Source organism: Leguminivora glycinivorella, chromosome 10 (assembly GCF_023078275.1).
Source record: "Leguminivora glycinivorella isolate SPB_JAAS2020 chromosome 10, LegGlyc_1.1, whole genome shotgun sequence".
Taxonomy (NCBI): Eukaryota; Metazoa; Arthropoda; class Insecta; order Lepidoptera; family Tortricidae; genus Leguminivora; species Leguminivora glycinivorella.
Window position 1 is genome coordinate 20,545,251 of NC_062980.1, and position 20,158 is coordinate 20,565,408.

The 20,158-nt window shown below is 37.3% G+C and overlaps 1 protein-coding gene across 1 annotated transcript in view; it reads left to right on the plus strand.

The window, feature by feature from the left end:
* The window catches only part of LOC125230706, a 40,891-nt gene extending 30,444 nt beyond the window's left edge, over window positions 1–10,447 (plus strand). Inside the window, exons 20-23 of the mRNA XM_048135963.1 lie at window positions 700–781; window positions 2,702–2,789; window positions 4,961–5,066; window positions 10,043–10,447. Of these exons, the coding sequence (XP_047991920.1) occupies window positions 700–781; window positions 2,702–2,789; window positions 4,961–5,066; window positions 10,043–10,168 (402 nt within the window). The 3' untranslated portion in view covers window positions 10,169–10,447. The remainder of the gene's footprint in view (window positions 1–699; window positions 782–2,701; window positions 2,790–4,960; window positions 5,067–10,042) is intronic.
* The last annotated feature ends 9,711 nt before the right edge of the window (window positions 10,448–20,158 follow it).

Consider the following 20,158-nt stretch of genomic DNA (forward strand, 5'->3'; position numbering starts at 1 on the left):
TCGAGAAGATTTCAGTCCCCCCTGAGTTGGAGGGGGTATCCACTATGTTACCTATCATGACACCCGTGTGCGTTTGCCCGCTTCTATGTAGATAGCAGTTGATTGCGACGATGAAATTAGATGTAAATATGTTCTCATGTCAATTATTATCTTTATGAGAATAAATGTCATTAGACTTATAGTGACCGGGATATAGACCGTGATTACCTTTTTGGTTTTTGTCGACCTCCCGATATTTCGACGCAGTTGCACATGGAGCATTTCTTTTTTTTTGCCAATAATTTTTTTTTTATTGTTTTAGGGAATTTTAGGTCAATTGTACTCAGAATCACGAGTACTTTCAATCTCACTCGGAGACAAAAAGTATCCCAGAATTTCCATACATTTTTTTTACTTTCCTCTTTTGTTACCCCGTACAACATCTACGGAAAATGGTAACAAAATAAGAAAAAATCGTATGGGACAATTTTTTTAACTACTAGGATTGAAAAGGCTAGTAATTCTGAGTAGAAATAGCACTTTTTTTTTTTAAATATCACACTTCATAAAAGTGGCAAAAAAAAAAGAAATGCTATGATCACGGAATGCTATTGTGCTGTATTGATTGTGTGCAAGTTGCAGAAACTTTCCAATAAAATGAGGAAATTTAAATCTCTATTTGGGAAAGTTTCCGTCGGCACATCAGTATTTTGTTTTCAGGATATCCCCCTGTTCAGATCGCAACCAGCTTACTTCACGAGGCAGTTAGCTACCAGACTGAATAGGGTCGTTATATGCGCAGGTATCATTACAGGTTTTTCTTAATATTGTTATATTTCCTTCATCATTTAAGTCCAATATAAATATACGTACTTATCTCAAAATGAGTAAATATGTTTTCACCACACCAACTGGTAAAGGCTTTCTTTTCTATTCGAAAACTGATAGCAAAATTGCATTTTATCCACAAGAGTGCAAAGTAATTTCATACAAGTTTTAACTTGATGTCTAAAGCTGGGTGTTGGAATTGACGTATAAATGATGATTTTGAATGATAAATGTTAAATAAATTGAAGTACTTTATTTATTTTGATGTTTTACAGTTCATATTTTTATAGTGTTGGTGTGGTGAAAATTTGTGTGTTTCACTCGGTGGCAAAGTTTGTTTAACCTTCGTGCCTTGATAACCTCGCAACGCTCAAGATTCCACTTTTTGAACCACTCGCTACGCTCGCGGTTCAATATAATATTGGAATCTTTCGCTTGCTCGGGTATCAATATTGGCACGTGCGGTTAAACAACAACTTTGCCCCCTTGTAAAACAAATAACTATTAATACGTAGCTTGAGCACATAATAATAAGAATATTCATTTTGAAATCTAACTGTCACCTCATTACATGATTTTATTATTCAGTGCATCGCTCCATCTCTATTAATAGAGATGTCCATACCTGTACAAGAGACACGATCGATGATAGCGCGAGTGAGTTACATACACCCTGTTTTTATTGAATTCCGTTAACTTTAAGGAATGGTTCTTTAGATCAAATACAATTTATTTCTCTAAACTAGCGTCTTAACTCTTACGGTTATCGAGTTATTAAAAAAATAAAAATAATTAGTAAACACGTGAGTGACAGTCTTTACCACTTCCCAATGTTATTTGTTTTGACATGTGCCGTCAATAACTTGACACTAACTTGAATATTATTCTTAAGGGTCTCTCACACTAATTAATTAATTTATTATGTATGAAAACGATGAAAAAATTTTTTTTTGCGAATTTTATTAAAAGTGTTATACAAGGTGTTTTTTATTTTTATTATAAATGGCACTGCCAAGAGTGGCGATGAAGCTTTAGTAGTTTCATGTGTTCTGCCTACCCCTTTATGGGATACAGGCGTGATTGTATGTATGTATGTATGTATGTATGTATGTATGTATGTATGTATGACTGTATGTATTATAAATGGGCTTACTCTTGACCACAGACTAGCCAAAGGCAAAGACGTGGCCCTGGCCTACGATGGAGCGATAACGAACGTGTCGAATTTAACGGAAAAAAAAATACGGTGTATATATTAGTTCATCGCTCGGCGACTAACTATAAATTGCTCGCTCTCTCTTTTATTTACACAAAAATACGTAGTGATGTGCAAGTTGCGGAAACTTTCCAAAAAAATCTTAAATTTCTTGAAAAATCGAAACTTTCACGGGAATTTAAATTTATGAAATGGAAAACCATAAATTGTCCATCAAAGTATGGAAAGTTTCCGAAGGTTTCTGTGAAAATTTCAGAATTTTTTTTTTACACAGGAGTGACAGTCTTTTGTTCGTGTGCGTTTTCATCATCCGATCCGATATCGGATGTCGGACCGATATCCCATACATTACAAGCGCCATCTTGGATTTTTTATATTGAAATCCTTCCGACATCCGATGGATCGGATAATGTAAGTCCCCAACCAAGCTGTGAATACAGACAGTGCCAAAAATATGTATACACTTAATTACAATCAGTCATATTCTCACGCTGTTCCTGCGTGGGCGACGGTCGCGCGACCGTCGCCGTCGCGTCTCATATCGTCTATTCCATATCGATAAGGTTTGATTTCGTATGCGTCGCATCGCCGTCGCCCACACAAGCCACGGCGATAGCTTTGTTGCTTAGGTACTGTACTACCTAGTTCAAAACAAATGTTCCTCAAAATCCTTTACAGGCAGAGAGCTGATACAGGAGGGCGATGTGTTCGCCTGCATCTACTTTATACACGACGGCGAAGTCGAGAAATGGACTACGGACGCAAGGTACGACTAAACAAGCGTGACAGAGTAACAACCTCACTGGGGCCATAACTCGGACACTGGCGATCAAATATACTTTACTTTATACACGACGGCGAAGTCGAGACTCTGACTATGGACGCAAGGTACGACTAAACAAGCGTGACAGGGTAACAAGTGTAACAACCTCACTGGGACCATACCTCGGACACTGGCGATCAAATATATGAAAGAGGCGCTCCTAATACCAAAGACATATGTAATTCCGTATAGACAGATAGTCTAAGAAAAAAACGTACTGGGCCATTTTTTTCAAAGTTGTCCACCCCACTTTTTTTGTAACATGGGTATTTTTTACGCGATTAATACTCAGAATCGCGAGCTCTTCGATCTGATAAGAGAAAAAAATGTCTCAAGATTTCTATACAATTTTTCGAACCTTCCATTCCATTACCGCCATACAAAATGTATGAAAAAATGGTAACAGAATGGGAAAAAACCTTGGGACACTTTTTTTCTCCTATTAGAATTGAAAAGCTCGCGATTCTGACTGGAAACCACATAAAAATTTCCAAATCCAAAAAAAAGTGGGGTGGACAACTTTGAAAAAAAATGGCCACCTCAGTACCATACAGAAAAAAGTTGCCTAGATGGCCTAGATGGCGTTACACCTTTGAGGGACGCTCGGCTAGATGGCGCTAATATTATTATATGACATTTTAACTCATACTAAGAATATGGGCCAAATTGTCAAAACTGACGTTCAAAAGTTTCAAGTCTGTGTCAAGAGATGGCAGTCTATGTACTGTGATTACACATTTTACTTCGACAGTAACTCTCAATAATCCTCGATCCTCTTTGATAATTCGCACACAGTCTTAGCTCGTGTGGGTGAACGCGTACCATGATTGTATGAATGAGTTATGATGGGTCGACTGGGTTTTTGGCGGGCGGTAAATGTGATCGTCGATTTCATACTTTTATTTTTCCAAGAACTTTTCAGATGTTTTCCACAAAATCTCATCAGTAAGTCGGGGAAAATCTCGTCTGTATTACCAGCTCTGTATGATTGCGCCCTTGCATGGTCGTATTCATCATCATCATCATCATCAACATCAGCATATCAGCAGAAAGACGTCCATTGCTGGACATAGGCCTGCCCCAAAGATTACCACAGTGACCTGTCCTGCGCCACCCGCATCCAGCGGACTCCTGCGACCTTGACCAGGTCATCAGTCCACCTTGTGGGGGGCCTACCCACGCTGCGCCTCCCGGTCCGCGGTCGCCACTCGTCAGAGCCTTTCCGCCCCAACGGCCATCGGTTCTACGTGCAAAGTGCCCCGCCCACTGCCACTTAAGTTTAGCGATTCGGTTTAGGGTCGTATTACCTCTACATTACCTGTGTAATACTCGTACGTTTGCAATATTTTTTTTTGTATTTATGTTACTGACGCCTGTCGACTTCGTGACTGGTGTTCATATTGCACTAACGTAGATAAATCTATACCATGTCACGAAATCTATCCGTCGAAGAAATAAACTGTCACTCTGTTTGTTTTATGTCTCTGGTATATATGAGTAAGCTGTGGATTTTCCGCCTCGCATCGAATACTTTACAGAAATGCTTTGCGCCTTTATTTTGTAAAATGCATTCTTTCGTTGTCAGTTGTTTTTATATTCCTATTATAATGTCTGGAACATTTTCCATTCTGTTTAATTTACAGTATTCTTTCGAAGAATATGCAATATTCACAAACTGTAAATATGAACGTACTTACCTAAGTAGCTCGATAGGGATTCTCAATAATAAAATAAATCTACCTACAATACCTACATTATTTGTATTTTTAATTCAGGTTTACTTTAGCTACACTGCGTAGCTGTATATATTTTATTCCTTGAAATCATGTAACATTTTCTTAAGACGCAATAGGAGCTAAAAATAGTGAAATTGAAAGGAGCCCCTCCTTCAAAATCTTAGTAAAAATATGGTAATAGGTACTGACTTTTAAAGAAAATGGTGCGACAAGGATGTTGTGCATAACTTTACTCAGGTGAAAGATATTTCAGAAATAGACGAGAGCGTAGGAGATCCCTTTTGTTGCGTCTTAACCACTTTCCGTGTAGTTTCGTACTAGGTAATCTATTCATCTCCATCGTTCAAATTAATACTTATTTAAAACAAACTGTTACAGCGGTGAAAAGAAACTGGTATCAGTGCTGTCGACGAATGGATTCTTCGGACTCATCTCTGGTCTGTTCCCGGAGACTCCTGTCCTGTACACTTTTAAGACCAGAACGGTAAGTGATTACTTATTGTGCCACATTCGATTGTCTATAATAGCCTATTGGGTTAGTGAAATGTCTTCTTCCTCGTTCCCTCAATGCTGAGAATCGCGACCACAAGTATCGTGTCTCCATTGAACGCGGTCATAAGCCATGTCATGTCATGTAAGTCATGTGGACTGCATATTACGTCGCCAGTCGACTTCTTCACACAGTTTGACCATCTCTTACGAGCCCCACCCCAAGCGCGTTTTACCATTCATTCGTCCCAAGATGATACACTTCTCCATATTATGCATTGGTGATCGCATAATGTGACCGAAAAATCTAAGGTAAAGGGGTTAAGTCCGGTGAAATATCTACCAAGTGAGGGTGGAAACCGGCCGTGCGTTTAGAAATCCGGTGAAATATCTACCAAGTGAGGGTGGAAACCGGCCGTGCGTCTAGAAGTCCAGTGATAGAACACGGACGGACGATGGAATACGCTCGTATCTCGTATAGCTCTTCAGAAAACTCCTCGAAGGTTGCACACCTGGAAAATACTCTAGCGACTTTCCGTCGATGATTTTTATAGTGCAGGAGCTGTCGCGCAAAATTTTACATTACATGCAAGTAGGTATACAACTTGTTTTTGAACTATTACGACGAACACAGAGACTAAAAAGGCCACTAACACTGCAATACACTTAGACCCTGGTTTACTATACCACTCTTTCCCTTATTCTTAAATCAAGGGACACACGATTAATTAGACCCTTTCCGAGGATATAGGTGGTTGCTTATAATATGTATAATTACAATGTCTAAAAATAGCCTAAACTATTTGTATTATTGTAAGGTGAAATCTAAAATCAGTATAATACGAAAACTAGTTATGGCGGCGCCAACTTGTTGCTTCCGATACCAAAACTCCTAACAATCATCTCCTACATATTCATGATGGCACGGTCAACAGATTATGTACACAGTAGTCTTCATGGATTTTACTGTGACTAAGCTCACGTCAATTCGTCGCTCCGTTTTGCCGTGAAAGATGGACAAACAAACAGACACACACCTCCTGATGGATCCTGGATTTGTTTTGTTTTGAATTTGGAACCTATTTAATTGTTAATTATTCAATAAACGTTGAAAAACATTTTATGGAATATGCACAAAAATTTGGGCATGAGGACTGAGGAGGATAGCGCCAAATATATCGTAACACACCTTTGTAAGCAATGGTAAACTTACCGTTATAATAAACTTAAAGACCAGCCTGCAGCCGGCGTATTATTCTTCCAATTTTATCACTTATCCACGTGGATAAGACATCTATCACTATCACACTGACATACTTGCCAAAGCGTGACGCATACTTTATCTACATAGATAAGTGATAAAATTGGAAGCATGATACGCCTCCTGTTCCCATATATAGTGTATTAGAAAGGGAAAAACGATTTTTATCGGGTTGATATTGATACCTTTAGTGAACGTTTATGAATAAGGATGAAGTTGAAGGGGGTAAGTATATTTTAAAATTCAAGGCAACAGAGTTTTGAGGGGTTGCAATGGTTCTGATTTGTATTAAATAAAAAATCCCGCTAACATCGGTAAGATAAAATAAGATATCCCACTGCTATCGTCTGTGTACTGCGTCCCACCTTGCTCAAATGTAACGAAAGGGCAGCAAACATTGTCCCACAGGAAAATTCAAACTTACACACATCATTCGGACATCTGAAGGATATCATTTGGATATCGTGCATTTCATTTTGCTAACTACCAATCAGACTTTTAGACCGTTCCTTATTGGTCGATATTTCAAGCGCTTTTCTTCTTCTTTTCTTATGCGCTCTGCCAAGAAGTGGAATTCCTTTGCCGTCAACCTTCAAATCAAGGGTGAACGAACAGACACCTTAGGCAAGCAAGGGGAGTGTACAAGGGTTCTAATGGGTTGGCAACGCGCATGTACAACCCCTTGAGTTGCAGGCGTCCATAGGCTACGGTGACAGCTTTCGATCAGGCGGGCCATATGCTTGTTTGCCAAAGTAAAAAAAAGTACCAATAGCCAAACTTTGCATAGGTCGCTTGGAGGCCATAATCAACAATTTTTATGCAAAAATCGTAAAAAAATTGGCTGTTTCTTACAATGGCATACCTTTATACAATGTATTTTTCCCCTCACTAGCTCGGAAACACGTGTTTTGTCCTTTAATACCAGCGGGTAAAAACGCATTTTATCCACTAGTGGGTAAAGTAATTTGACCTTGAATAACGTCAAATTAACTGCTTTAAAATTGATAAAAGTAGGTGAATCTAGTAATAAAGATGATTTACCACCTGTGGAACTACTGGAAGCAGTGATAAACGCATTTTTTGCGTTGCAGTTTCCTCGCTATAGTGAAGGGAAAAGTTTTGTGTTACACTCGGGTGCAAATGTATTTTACTTCTCGTGTGTTAAAAAACTCGCAAGTTCAGGATTCTATTCTCGAACCACTCGCTTCGCTCGTGGTTCAACTATAGAATCCTTTCACTTGCTCGTTTTTCAATTCCACACTCGGCGTTAAAATACAACTTTGCCTCCTTGTATAACAAATAACTATTACAACGGTTTTTGTTTGGATTTCGAAATCGCAAAATTGCGATTTCAGCATTGTTCATTATGAACAGAAAAGTCACTATGAAAAGTTTAACAAGGCGTCTGCACTATAACTGATATCTTTCTGATATCGGTTTACGTTTGAATCGGCCTGTTATTCAGATGCCAGTCGTCGACGAGACGCCTACGGCGTAACTACTTTAAGTTCTGAACAAGTCGCCTTATTAGCGAACTGCCTATTATGTAACTAGGGGAGATTGGGGAATAAAAAAAAATTGTAGTTGAATAAGAAAAGAAAAGTAGCGTGAAAACTATTATCTTGGTTTCACTTCAAAATTGTATTGTGTGCTTTGCAGGCATGTTCACATTTTTTTTATGATTTTCATTACTATACACTGTATCGACGTCTATAGTCACTGGACTTGGTACAATTTGAGATATGACCCAATCTAACAATTCCGACACATGTCTAGCGAAGTCCTACCTAAATAAAGCCGATTATAATTATTTAACACGGTTCTCCCTCTATCTATAGTATTGTTAATGTTAATAGTAATGTGAGAAACTATAACCATACTAGCTTTTGCCCGCGGCTTCGCTCGCGTTAGAAAGAGACAAAAAGTAGCCTATGTCACTCTCCATCCCTTCAACTACCTCCACTTAAAAAATCACGTCAATTCGTCGCTCCGTTTTGCCGTGAAAGACGGATAATAAACAGACACACACACTTTCCCATTTTTAACCGACTTCAAAAAAGGAGGAGGTTCTCAATTCGACTGAATGTTTTTTTTTTTGTATGTATGTTACTCGATATCTCCGAGAATCGTGGACCGATTTTCAAATTTTTTTTTTGATCGAACCGGTATAACCCCGAGATGGTCCCATTGGCACCAAGTCAGGGTCTGATGATGGGATCCTGGAGAAATCGAGGAAACTCTTCAAATGTTATAGGCACATGTAATGTTTTTAGTCCATTTTTCAAAGGTACACCAGTATTTACGTCTGATGGTAATAATTTTATGTGGCTGAGCTGATGATGGAAGGTCAACTCCTCAATGGTTAGGAGTTAAAGGTTTTTCACTACTGTACATGTATTCGGACTGATACATATAATATCACTAGGAACCACTAAAAATCAACATTTTCCCATTTATAATATTAGTATGGCCAAAAATTAGTATTCAGATTTCTTATTGATATGAAACATCAAATTATAAACAAATCAATTATTTTTGGAGTTGGTACCAATGTGTATGGTTGGGTGGGGCAAACAGGCAATAGCAAGGCGACGAACAGGTCTGTACCGACTGCAAAAATAATTGATTGTTATAGTTTGGATGTTTCTTTGCAATACAACCCTTTTTGGCCAAGAGTTTCTCCGTGAAACTTATTTTTTTTTTAGTATGAATATTGATTAGTATGGATATTGATATGATAGTCGACTGTGGGATATGGGTTAAATTGTGGCTTAGGCGAGAGGCTGGCAACCTGTCACTGCAATGTCACAGTTTGGATTTCTTTCAACCCCTTTTGGCCAAGAGTGGCACTGAAACTTAGTAGTTATGTGTTCTGCCTACCCCTTTATGATACAGGCGTGATTATATGTATGTATGTATGTATGTATGTATGTATGGTATTTTACCTACTAAAAATACTAAATTATTGTGTTGAATGTGCTTATAGTTTCTCACATTACCCGACTCTCCCCTACGTGTGGTTTTATCCGTGCTTCGAATATTTACACGAGCCGAAACGTTGCAAATTAAATGTGTAACACGTGTATACACTGTGGAAATGAGGAAATCGAATAATTTTAACCGTGCACTTCTGAGGCCAAAAGAAACAAAAAATGTTTTATGAGTTTAAGCTAATTCTGGCACAAAACTTTTTTTAGTTTTTTTGGAATAAAGTAATGAGTATGACTATGTCTTATGTCGACTCCATATCTTGCGAACGTCTTACCGTGCGATACAAAACATGCCATATTACGATGTTAGACACGGATCCATTCGTGGCAGTTTTAAGACGATACAGGAGGGGTCAATTCTCCATACAAACGCTCTTTTGTTTGCAATATCTTTTAACTGAGTTGTTCTGAATGGACAATTTTTTTTTCGATAAATCTAGTTAATAACACTAGTATATTTAACTGTAATTCCCAAATTGAAAGGGGGGCTCCTTTCCATTTTAACATTTTCGCTCCTGTAGCGTCTTAATATAGAGGTACTTATGTAGGTAAGGTACCTACTATTCTACATGTCTAGGTGATTTATCATGAAATTTTTTTTTTTTCTTTTTGTTTTATCAATACTTTATTAAATTTGTTAGCATGCACACCAGAGACCAAGGTTAACTTTAATGTATTTAACCACACTTACCTATTTATTTTGTCCTTACACTCTTCCAGGTGGTAGACATGGTGTTCCTCCGTAACAGAGACTGGAGGGACTTACTGGAAGGGTACCCGGACATAAAGCGGGACCTCTACGCCGCGGCCAAGCACTTGAAGAAGGTTGCTGATGGCCATAAATAACCTGTCTGTTGACGTTCGTCATTATATTAGGTAGGTTTGTATGCCGAATAAAAGAATCCCTCTTAAAAAAAACTGAAACCTAAACAAAAAGCGCAACAACCAAGAATACCTATGAATTTTTATGTTTTTCCGTTTGTCAAAAAATATTATTGTGTTGTTTATTTATTATTTCAATTATAATTACTTCTTGTTATATTCTTTCCAGTTAGGGTCGCTTTCAGCTGTATTTTCTAGTTGGTAGATGTGGAAGTAGCTAGTAGATAGGTTACTGGTATATGAAGAAATTTAAATATAAGTATCATATGCCATTAAATATTATTACAATTAGTTTCATTATCTTAAAATAAATATAAGTACCTACATTCAGATTATTGTTTTATTCCTCTCAATCTTTTAATAATTTAGATGCAATGTTAAAATAAATAATGAAACTCTAAGTCCATAGGATCCCAGCGCGAACAAGTTGTTCACAGAAATCGCGAAGCATCTGGTTGAGGTAACTGGTGACCGAAGAGCTGGCGACTTCCTCGCAGAGCGTATCAGCATTGCGATACAGCGAGGAAATGTCGCCAGTTTCCTTGGTACAATGCCTCAAGGGCCTATTTTAGACATTAGCTAGCTTTTAAGTTAGCTAGCTTAGTTTCTTATAAATATAATTATGTAAAAATGTTCAAATAAATAATTAGGTTAAAATGTCCAAATGCCAATTCACAGCTGCGCGCCATAAATACTAAATAATAATAAACGACGACGACCATTTAAGCACTCTTCGACATTTTATAGAAATGTGGGAAAGTTAAGAAAAGTGCAGAATGATAATACAAATAGATAAGCACTTTATAGTTACTTAATGTATTAAATATATAATTTTTAATTCTTATTGATAAAAATGAAGTGTAGTGTTGCTTTACACAATAAAAGTAGGAATCAAATGAAATAGAGTATTTACTGTGATATTAATAGAATTTCTGTTGCGCAATGATAGTTTTTTTCAGTACAGATGCTGCTTTTTTTAACGCAGTAGTGCGAGCAAATCAAGCAATGATTCATTTCTTGTCTGGTCGAAACTCTTAGCTTAGATTTAGGTACTGAAAATCGTCGTACGATACACGTGCGAAAAGGACATTCACAACTCGTGTCGATTTAAAACACTCCCTTCGTTCGTGTATTAATTTATTACTACTCGTATCGATTTTCCTCTTTTCCGCACTCGTATCTACAAGTATTTTGTTTGGGTTACAAAAAAAACACATTATTTACTCTACTACGTTTTATTTATGTCTCTTTAACATTACAAATTTGTAGACACTTATCTATACAAAAATCTTGACAAAAGAAGTACAGATCGCTGAAATGAATGTTGATAGTAATATTAATGAAGACTACTTCAACGAGTGTCAATTGTGAAATGCCGCACAATACTAGTTGCTCTATAGAAGACCATAATAATATGATCCCCGATCCTTTACAACCCAGCAGCTCGGTACGCACGTTACAATTTTTTTTTAATCTTCTTTAGTGAGGGCAACTGAGTACGACGGCATATTTAATTGTTTATAAAGTTTGAGGATACCTGAAAAAAATGAATACAAGAAGCCATTCTGCTTTCGGTCACGCGTGTACGCTGCGACCATTTTGCGACCGTTTGTTGACCGTTTGGTGACCGTTTGGCGACTGTTTTTTACATAGAATATTACCGTCTTAATCCATATTTTAACAACTTTATTGGTTTTCTAGGCATTATTTTTATTATTTCAGTATAGTATATGCACCAGAGCACTAAAACTTCACCAATCAATATACATAACACGCAAACACCGAGTAGTCAATAATATTATTACTGGTTAAACTGAGGTAAATTGATGGCGCGTTGATAAATTTAGACTTATTTTATGAAATCACTCGAGCAATTTAATTGGCCATGGTAATTAGCCCACATTATATTACAAATGCAAACAATATTTATCTTTAACAAATTCTTACGCCATTACATTTTAATGTCAAATGATTTTATTTCTTTTTTACTTTGACGTCTCTGACAGTCGCCATTTGAAAAGAATGAAATGAACGAATGATTTTGGGAAAGTAGTCGCCAAACGGTAACAATGTGTGCACGCGTAGTGCACACTTCTGTGACCATTTGTGCCTGTTACCAATCGTCCCCATTTGGGTCGCCGCGACTAAACGTCGACCGTACTGCGACTCAGCATTGAGACCCGAAGACCTGTGTGTACACAAAATAGGAGGATTTGCGTAGGAACGGCGACCGATTATGGTTATATGGGTACTTAATCGCAGATTACAATTTTGTTTCCGAAAATATCAAATTACTTAAAATAACCAAATTACACCAATTTAGCAGTCAACAAGTCCAATTTTGTAGCAATGGAATTTTGCAACTCTTCAACAAAACAGAATTCAATTCGCTCCCCTTCGTACTGAAATAATTTGAGATAATTCTCCTTTGAATGTCTTATCCAAATAATATAACCATTAACGCCTTTTTATTAACGCTCCAAGGAGGCCTTTATTACATTTACATCGGCAATTTGCGCGGGAATAAGAGGAAGTAGACGATAGCCAGAAATACCAACGTAGTCCTTATTTTTCTTTTTAGATACATACATACATATAATCACCTGTATTCCATAAAGGGGTAGGCAGAGCACGTGAACTACTAAGTTTCAGTGCCACTCTTGGCAAAAAGGGGTTGAAAGAAATCCAAATTGTGACATTGCAGTGACAGGTTGCCAGCCTTTCGCCTACGCCACAATTTAACCCATATCCCATATAATTAAATTAATATAATTCAATAGTTATTTGTTTTACAAGGGGGCAAATTTGTTGTTTAACCGCACGTGCCAATATTGAATCCCGAGCAAGCGAAAGATTCCAATATGCGAGCGGAGCGAGTGGTTCAAAAAGTGGAATCTTGAGCATTGGGAGAAGAAGAGGGTTTCGAGGGGGTCTGTAGCCAAGAGTAAGCCCATTTATAATGTTAAAAAGTCAATAAGTAATATATCTACAGAGAAAAATGGGGTCTGCATTTGTATGGAGAAATAACCGTCCCCTTTTCATAATATTTTTATGGTAGGATTACGCACGAGGGTGCTAAACAAAATTAGTGCCAACCGTTACTGCTGAACATGCGACTGCTTATTTGTACTGAATTTATCTTTCCTTCTATTAAGTACAGCCAAATTCAGCTTTAAGCAAATAAGCAAGTTAGCAGATTCAGATCGGAGTTGAATTTTGCAGACCCTAATGCTTTTCTATCAAACAGAAAAGACTGCGAGCGATACTAAAATTTTATTAATAAGGCGTCTAAACATTTAGGGAAGGTGAGGAATCGTACGCCTTTGGTAGCCTTGTCTCCGTGTCTTAATTGGTCTGAGCGATTGGACCGGTGTTCCAAAAGGTCGCAATTTTTAATCTAATATTATAATTTACATACATACAATCACGCCTGTATCCCATGAAGGGGTAGGCAGAGCACATGAAACTACTCGTTTCAATGCCACTCTTTGCAAATAAGGGATTGAAAGAAAACGAAACTGTGACATTGCAGTGACAGGTTGCCAGCCTCTCGCCTACGGCACAATTTAACCCATAGGTATCCCATAGTCGCCTTCTACGACACCCACGGGAAGAAAGGGGGTGGTGATATATATAATTCTTAACCCGTCACCACGTCATATTATAATTTAATTTTAGAAATGTCTGTTATCTTTTAAATTATTTAGGTACCTTCTAGCTAACACTGTCTTATTTAGAATTAATCTTCTTAGTTCTTAATCTAGACTGACATTTATCTCCCAGCCTAATTGGAATGTACACGAGTGCTAATTTGTATCGATTTATCATCACACGCGTTGGTAATGTTCTTCTAACTCGGTATTTACAATATATTTCTATAATCGCAACAGAATTTTTGGAATTTACGATATCATTATAATCTATTTGTTCAGCATATTTTTGTTTCCCGTTTTAGAACATGTGCTCCTCTTGTAAATATGCCCAAGGATTTTGAGTCTGCCTAAAACAGATTTGTTTTTAAGTAGTAACACTACTATAAATATCTATTTCATTTTATAGCCTAGTAGGTACTTAATATTTTATAAGCAACTGCATGGCTTACTTGTAATATTTGTCTAGACTAGAGGCTAAAAAATACAACATGTTATAACAAACCAATCGCGTTCAACACCCCATTTCGCGTTAAAAAGCGAAATCCATCCGTTCCCACGTCTAATCGAGTTATCCGATCCCGCCATACTTCAGCCAGTGCAATCTTCGCCTTATTAATTCCTGTTATGAGCTTCGAATTAAACTCGATGGTGAATCGCGACCTTTGCGTTTGGCTCAAGTGAGACTCAAAAGGTCACATGGCGCGTCGAGTTACTCGCATCAAATTCTGATTTGGAATTTGATGAAATGTTTTCTGTGCGTAATCCTATTTTTTAAATTCGCTTATGTCGTATCGTATTTATACATTCATTTTACGCCGTAAAATATTTGAGATTCGGGAGTTTTATAGTTAAAATCGCTTATGTCGTATCGTATTTATACATTCATTTTACGCCGTAAAATATTTGAGATTCAGGATTCCTGATTCAACAGCACCTATTATGAGACAAATGATGAACTATTCCCGAGATAGCGCAAGAATCAACATTGTGGTTTGAAAAGTTTAATCTCAAGCAATGCAAGGGTAGTGAAGGAAGGTTAAAAAGGAAACAAATTTTCTTACCAACAGAAACACCACATTTTTCAACACATACACACGAGTAAAGTCTGGCTCAGTCGGTAGTGACCCTGCCCGCTAAGCCGCGGTCCTGGGTTCGAATCCCGATAAGGGCATTTATTTGTTAGATGAGCACAGATATTTGTTCCGGAGACATGGATGTTTTCTATGTATATAAGTATGTATTTATCTATTTAAGTATGTATATCGTCGATTAGCACCCATAGTACAAGCTTTGCTTAGTTTGTGGGGCTAAGTTGATCTGTGTAAGGTGTCCCCAATATTTATTTATTTATAAAGTATCTACCAGAGTTGGGCAAAAAGTAATGGCCGACTATTGTCATAGTGCCAGTCAGCAATGTCAGATTTCAAATTAGTCATTAATTTTGAAATCAGCAGCAACATTTGTTTTAAAGTGACAGTCAGCAATGTTAGATTCCAGAGTGGTCATTCATTTTGAAATCAGCATTTGAAAACCTATTTCACGACACCCATGACGACTCTTGTATCAAAGTGACAGTCAGCAATGTCATATTCCAGATTGATCATTAATTTTGGAATCAGCACCCCCGAGAACCTATTTGACGACACCCATGACGACTTTTGTGTCAAAGTGACAGTCCCGTAAAATAGCCGGTCAAAACCGTTTTAAGGGTACCTTTACGGTCCCTGTTAGGTAATGCTTATTATAAAAATAATGAGCAACTTGAAATCCTAAGTGCAGAGTTAGCTTAGCCCGACTTTTCGTAGAAATTGACTACCTGTCAAATTTTAATCAAAAATTAATCGTGAAATCAATCGATTAAGATACGGATTAAATCAATTTTAATCGTATGTTAGGTCGATTAATTTAATCGCGAATAAATAAATTAATCGTCGACTAATTTTGACTATTAATTTTTTTAATCGAATAATTAGTCGAATAAAAAGTTAATCGATTATTGCCCATCTCTGGTATCTACTTGCTAAAAACATCAAGAGTATAGTTAGTATATTGGAAAGTCTTAATTATTAATGGATCCTCATCGCTCGCCTCTTAAACATTACACCAACACTATAATATTTTCTTATTTGCTATTTGATATTTTCAGTTTAATTAAACAGCGGGATAATTTGGACATAAAACTCTGGTAGTGGATTACAAAAGGGAAGATTGGGAAATTAACTCCTTCGCGGCGCGATTGTCTTGAAATTATCTTGTTAGAGGGTCTGTTTATGATTTCAATCTTCGGGAATTTTACTGAATAATTCTTTAACTTTTTAACTCAATTAGTTTCTATCGTTTTATTTTCTTCAAAGCATGACAAAAAATTTAAAGTTACCATCCATTATTACTCATAAATCTTTTAGAAAATCAGTTCGAAAAAGTTCCTATGAAGGATTGCGTGATGTTGCTTTAGTCAATTTGCTTGCAATTCCCGTTTACCAAGTTACGTTTGGATAGACACACTGAGTTACGTTACGTACAAAAATTGCTTTGCTAAAAAGTAGCACGACAACAAAATCGCACCGTTTTAGCCAAAGCCACGAAAGTGTTGGCCTTTATATTCCAAACGCAATCTTTATACATCCTGTTTTTATTGAATTCCGTTAACTTTAAGGGAAGGTTCTTTAGGTCAAATACAATTAATTTCTCTAAGAAACTAGCCTCTTAACTCTTACGGTTATCGAGTTATTAAAAAAATAAAGATAATTACTGAACACGTGTGTGCCTTTACCATTTCCTAATTTTATTTGTTTTGACATGTGCCGTCAATCACTTGACACTAACTTGAATGTTATTCTTAAGGGTCTCCCACACTAAAACATTAATTTATTATGTGTATGAAAACGGTGAAATTTTTTTTTTGCGAATTTAACTAAAAGTGATATAAGGGTGGTTCCTGATAATGAACCTAGCTACGTGTCGAATTTAATGGAAAACAAAAAAACACGGTGTATAGAATCGTCGACTTCGATTGTACTGCTAGATGTCCTGCACGAATATCTATCAACCTAAAAAGAGGTCCAAGGAAGAAATTGTTCACAATGAGTAAACTTTTTGACAAAAACTATGCGGGTATGGCGAAGTTATAAAGGTCTGTCGTAGTCGAATGAAGGTATAGGCACACCTCGGACAGTAAACTTTTTGACCAAAACTATGACAGGTATGGCGTTTTTGACAGTTATAAAGATAGGCGAGTATATTATACTGTGGTATAGGGATGAAATGGGAACACGATCTGCTTGGGACTCTGAACCGCCTGGTTTCTACCAAATTGTAGGTCGTTACACTGCTACGTACAAGAATAAAATGTTGTGAACTTTTTTTTTAATTTGTCCCACATTTAGATTTTAGTCGTTGCACTCACACTACAATCTCAAAAACGTTCAGTGTGCAAAACTGTGTAAAAAATATGTCCGTGTAGGTACTTTTTTTTTTGGTAAAGTGGGTTAAAATTAGTAATCCACTGAGCAAATAGCGTCACCTTTTGTCTTGAACAACATAAGAATATTGTTCTGTCAAGGTCGCCATGCGATGAGGTGTCAAAGGGAAATTTGCTCATGCTGAAAACACGTTTATTGTTCTTACAGTTTCAATGTAAGTTGCTTATAAATACGGCTAACTTTTCGGCTAGTAAATCTATTAATGTGCCTCGTTACAGAACGGTGTAAGATGTATCCATGAGGTACTCGTATTGTTTCGCGGTGCTGAAGAACCCACAGTCCACTGAGCAAATAGCGCCGCATTTGTTACCAGTTTCGACTCAGGGTTTTGCGTTTCGGGAAGCATTTGGATTTTCTTTGACTACCTTTACGGTCTACATTCTTATATTGATTACGCATTATTTTAACGAACGAGATTTCATCGCGCATTAGGAATAGGTACATACCTAAATATAGCTACAGATCGAGGCAGATCCGATCCATTTCTATATTCTATGTCGTAATTTGCAATCAATGAGTAATTTTCTTTACCATTTACAACGGTTCAACAGTTCTTTAAAATCTTCTCAGTATTGTTCAAAGCGACTTAAAAATCTGAGTTAGCTTCTAAGTAACATCAGCTCTCATATCACGTCCTAAGCACAGTTTCACAATTTTTCAATTGTCTCCAAGCTCCAAGCTCCGGGTAAGCGCAAAGATACATATCTCTGAACGCAATTCCGCTTGTTGAATTTTTCATCCTGGTATGGTGTAATAAAAGTAAGTTAGTATTTTATTGTACACCGTTTTATTGTCGATTGAGCTAACAAAAGTTCTTTTTTTATTGGGTTTTTCCGATATTTGTACCTATTGAATACATTTTTGTGAATTGCGCACTTTTAAGAAATGATTTATTCGTCAAATTTACTAAATTGGTATGAAATGTTTTCTTGTCAGCCAAATTTTATCAGTCACGTTCGAACCAGGTTTAATAGGTAACTAAAATTCGAATATGCCTGTACTAGATATCATCACTACTTTTAAAAAATCTCGTATCTCACGCTGTTCCTCAAAGTTAAAACGCAGTAAGTCTATATGCATTCCATACATACTTACTAAAATTTTCTTTTCATTAACAGACGAAGATACAAGTTTTTTAAAAGTAGTGACGATATACAATACAACGCTACTTGATGATATTTCAACCCTCACTGATTCCTCTGTGTGTGTATTGTAGAAAGTTAGCAGCAAATAATGCGCGTCAATAGTGTCGTTAGAGTAACGAGGCAAATCCTATAGCCACCTGAACTGTGTTTACTTCGGCATAAGGCTTCGCATCTTTGGATAAACCTGTATAACTTGATCTCCGATGACGTCACGGGCTTTCGATATATGTGTGCTTGTTGTTAAAATACATTTTCGTCGTGCTGCTGACGACGTTGTGCTGATCATAATCGCATCAGCAGTCACCATACAATTATTGTATAAACGTATAAACATTACACAAGCCACTTTGACATATTCTTCTTGATTGAGGGCATAGAGATTTGATAGTTTCTTGGTGGAGGGGGCAGGGACCATGGATTTCCACGTGCTACCATCAGCCTCCGAGCGAAGAACTCGTTCTGTGATTCGGTCCGCTTTTCTGATTTTCTCCGCCCACTTTGGTGTAACTTAGACACGTTTTCCGCTAATCTTTGGCGATGATATGCCACCGCTGGCATGGTTTTCTGGTTTGGTTCTCCTGTTTGGGTCTGGTGAGGTAAAGCCTAGGTTTCCACTTGCATCAGTCCCAACATAACTTTCGCTTCTTTCGTTTTCATAACATTCCTATACACGCTCGATAGTTTAAAGTGTTTGTGATATAACAGGTATAAATAAAAGAAGTACGATTGTCGCGTACAAAATGTTTGGTGAATAACCCGGATTCGGTGTTTGCTCCTACATTATTCAGAATCGCTCACCGCCCTTGGTGCTCGAATTATCGCACAAACAGCTTAATTGATTAGCTGATTTTGATGTAGGCGCTCTGGGTAATAGCGAAAACAGGGAAATCATATCATGAATGCTAAATCATGTTTGGGTGTCTCTCTTAAAGTAGTCGCGTATGCAAATGTTGTACGTGTTTTGCAAGGAATAAAACTTGTGGAGGTACATAAGGATACTATGAGTGATGTTGCTTTTATTTAGTAAGTGGATGGTAATTAAAATAGTGGAAAGGTAGTTAATATTTAGATCTACATAAATGCAATGCTAAAAACACAAAATGAATATCAAAGAGCATTATTTGGAAGTAGGGAATAGTATTTTATGCAACAGGCGTTTAAAGGAGGTCAAAAAAGACGAGACGTGGTGTGGATTAATAAAGACGCCAAGAGTATTTTTGACTCAGTTAAACACCGTTGCATACAATACTTTTTCTACGACCATGCACTTAGTTTTTAATAGTTTTCTAGAATAACTTTCGTGAAATTCACACTGTTTCCTGTATTTTGCACTGCCAGCGCAGCTGTCCAAAGCCATCCTCCGCCGGTTTACCGCGCACGCGCGCAGTATCGTTATAACAATGCGTTGCCATGGTTACAGAGCCCAACAATGCGTTTTCAATTTTTTCGTTACTGCGCGCATGCGCGGGGAGCCGGCGGGCGCTGGCTTTGGAGAATAAACTTTTAAGAAGTGTTTTAAATATTTATACACGACCCTGTAAATGACGAATGACAGTTCGGGAGTAGAAAAAAGAGTTATAGGTACATCTGGATCGAAAATTGTATTTTCTCTTAGTTTCTGAGACACCAATTCTTAGTAGGTAGTTCGCCCTTTGCTTCCTGGATACATAAAAA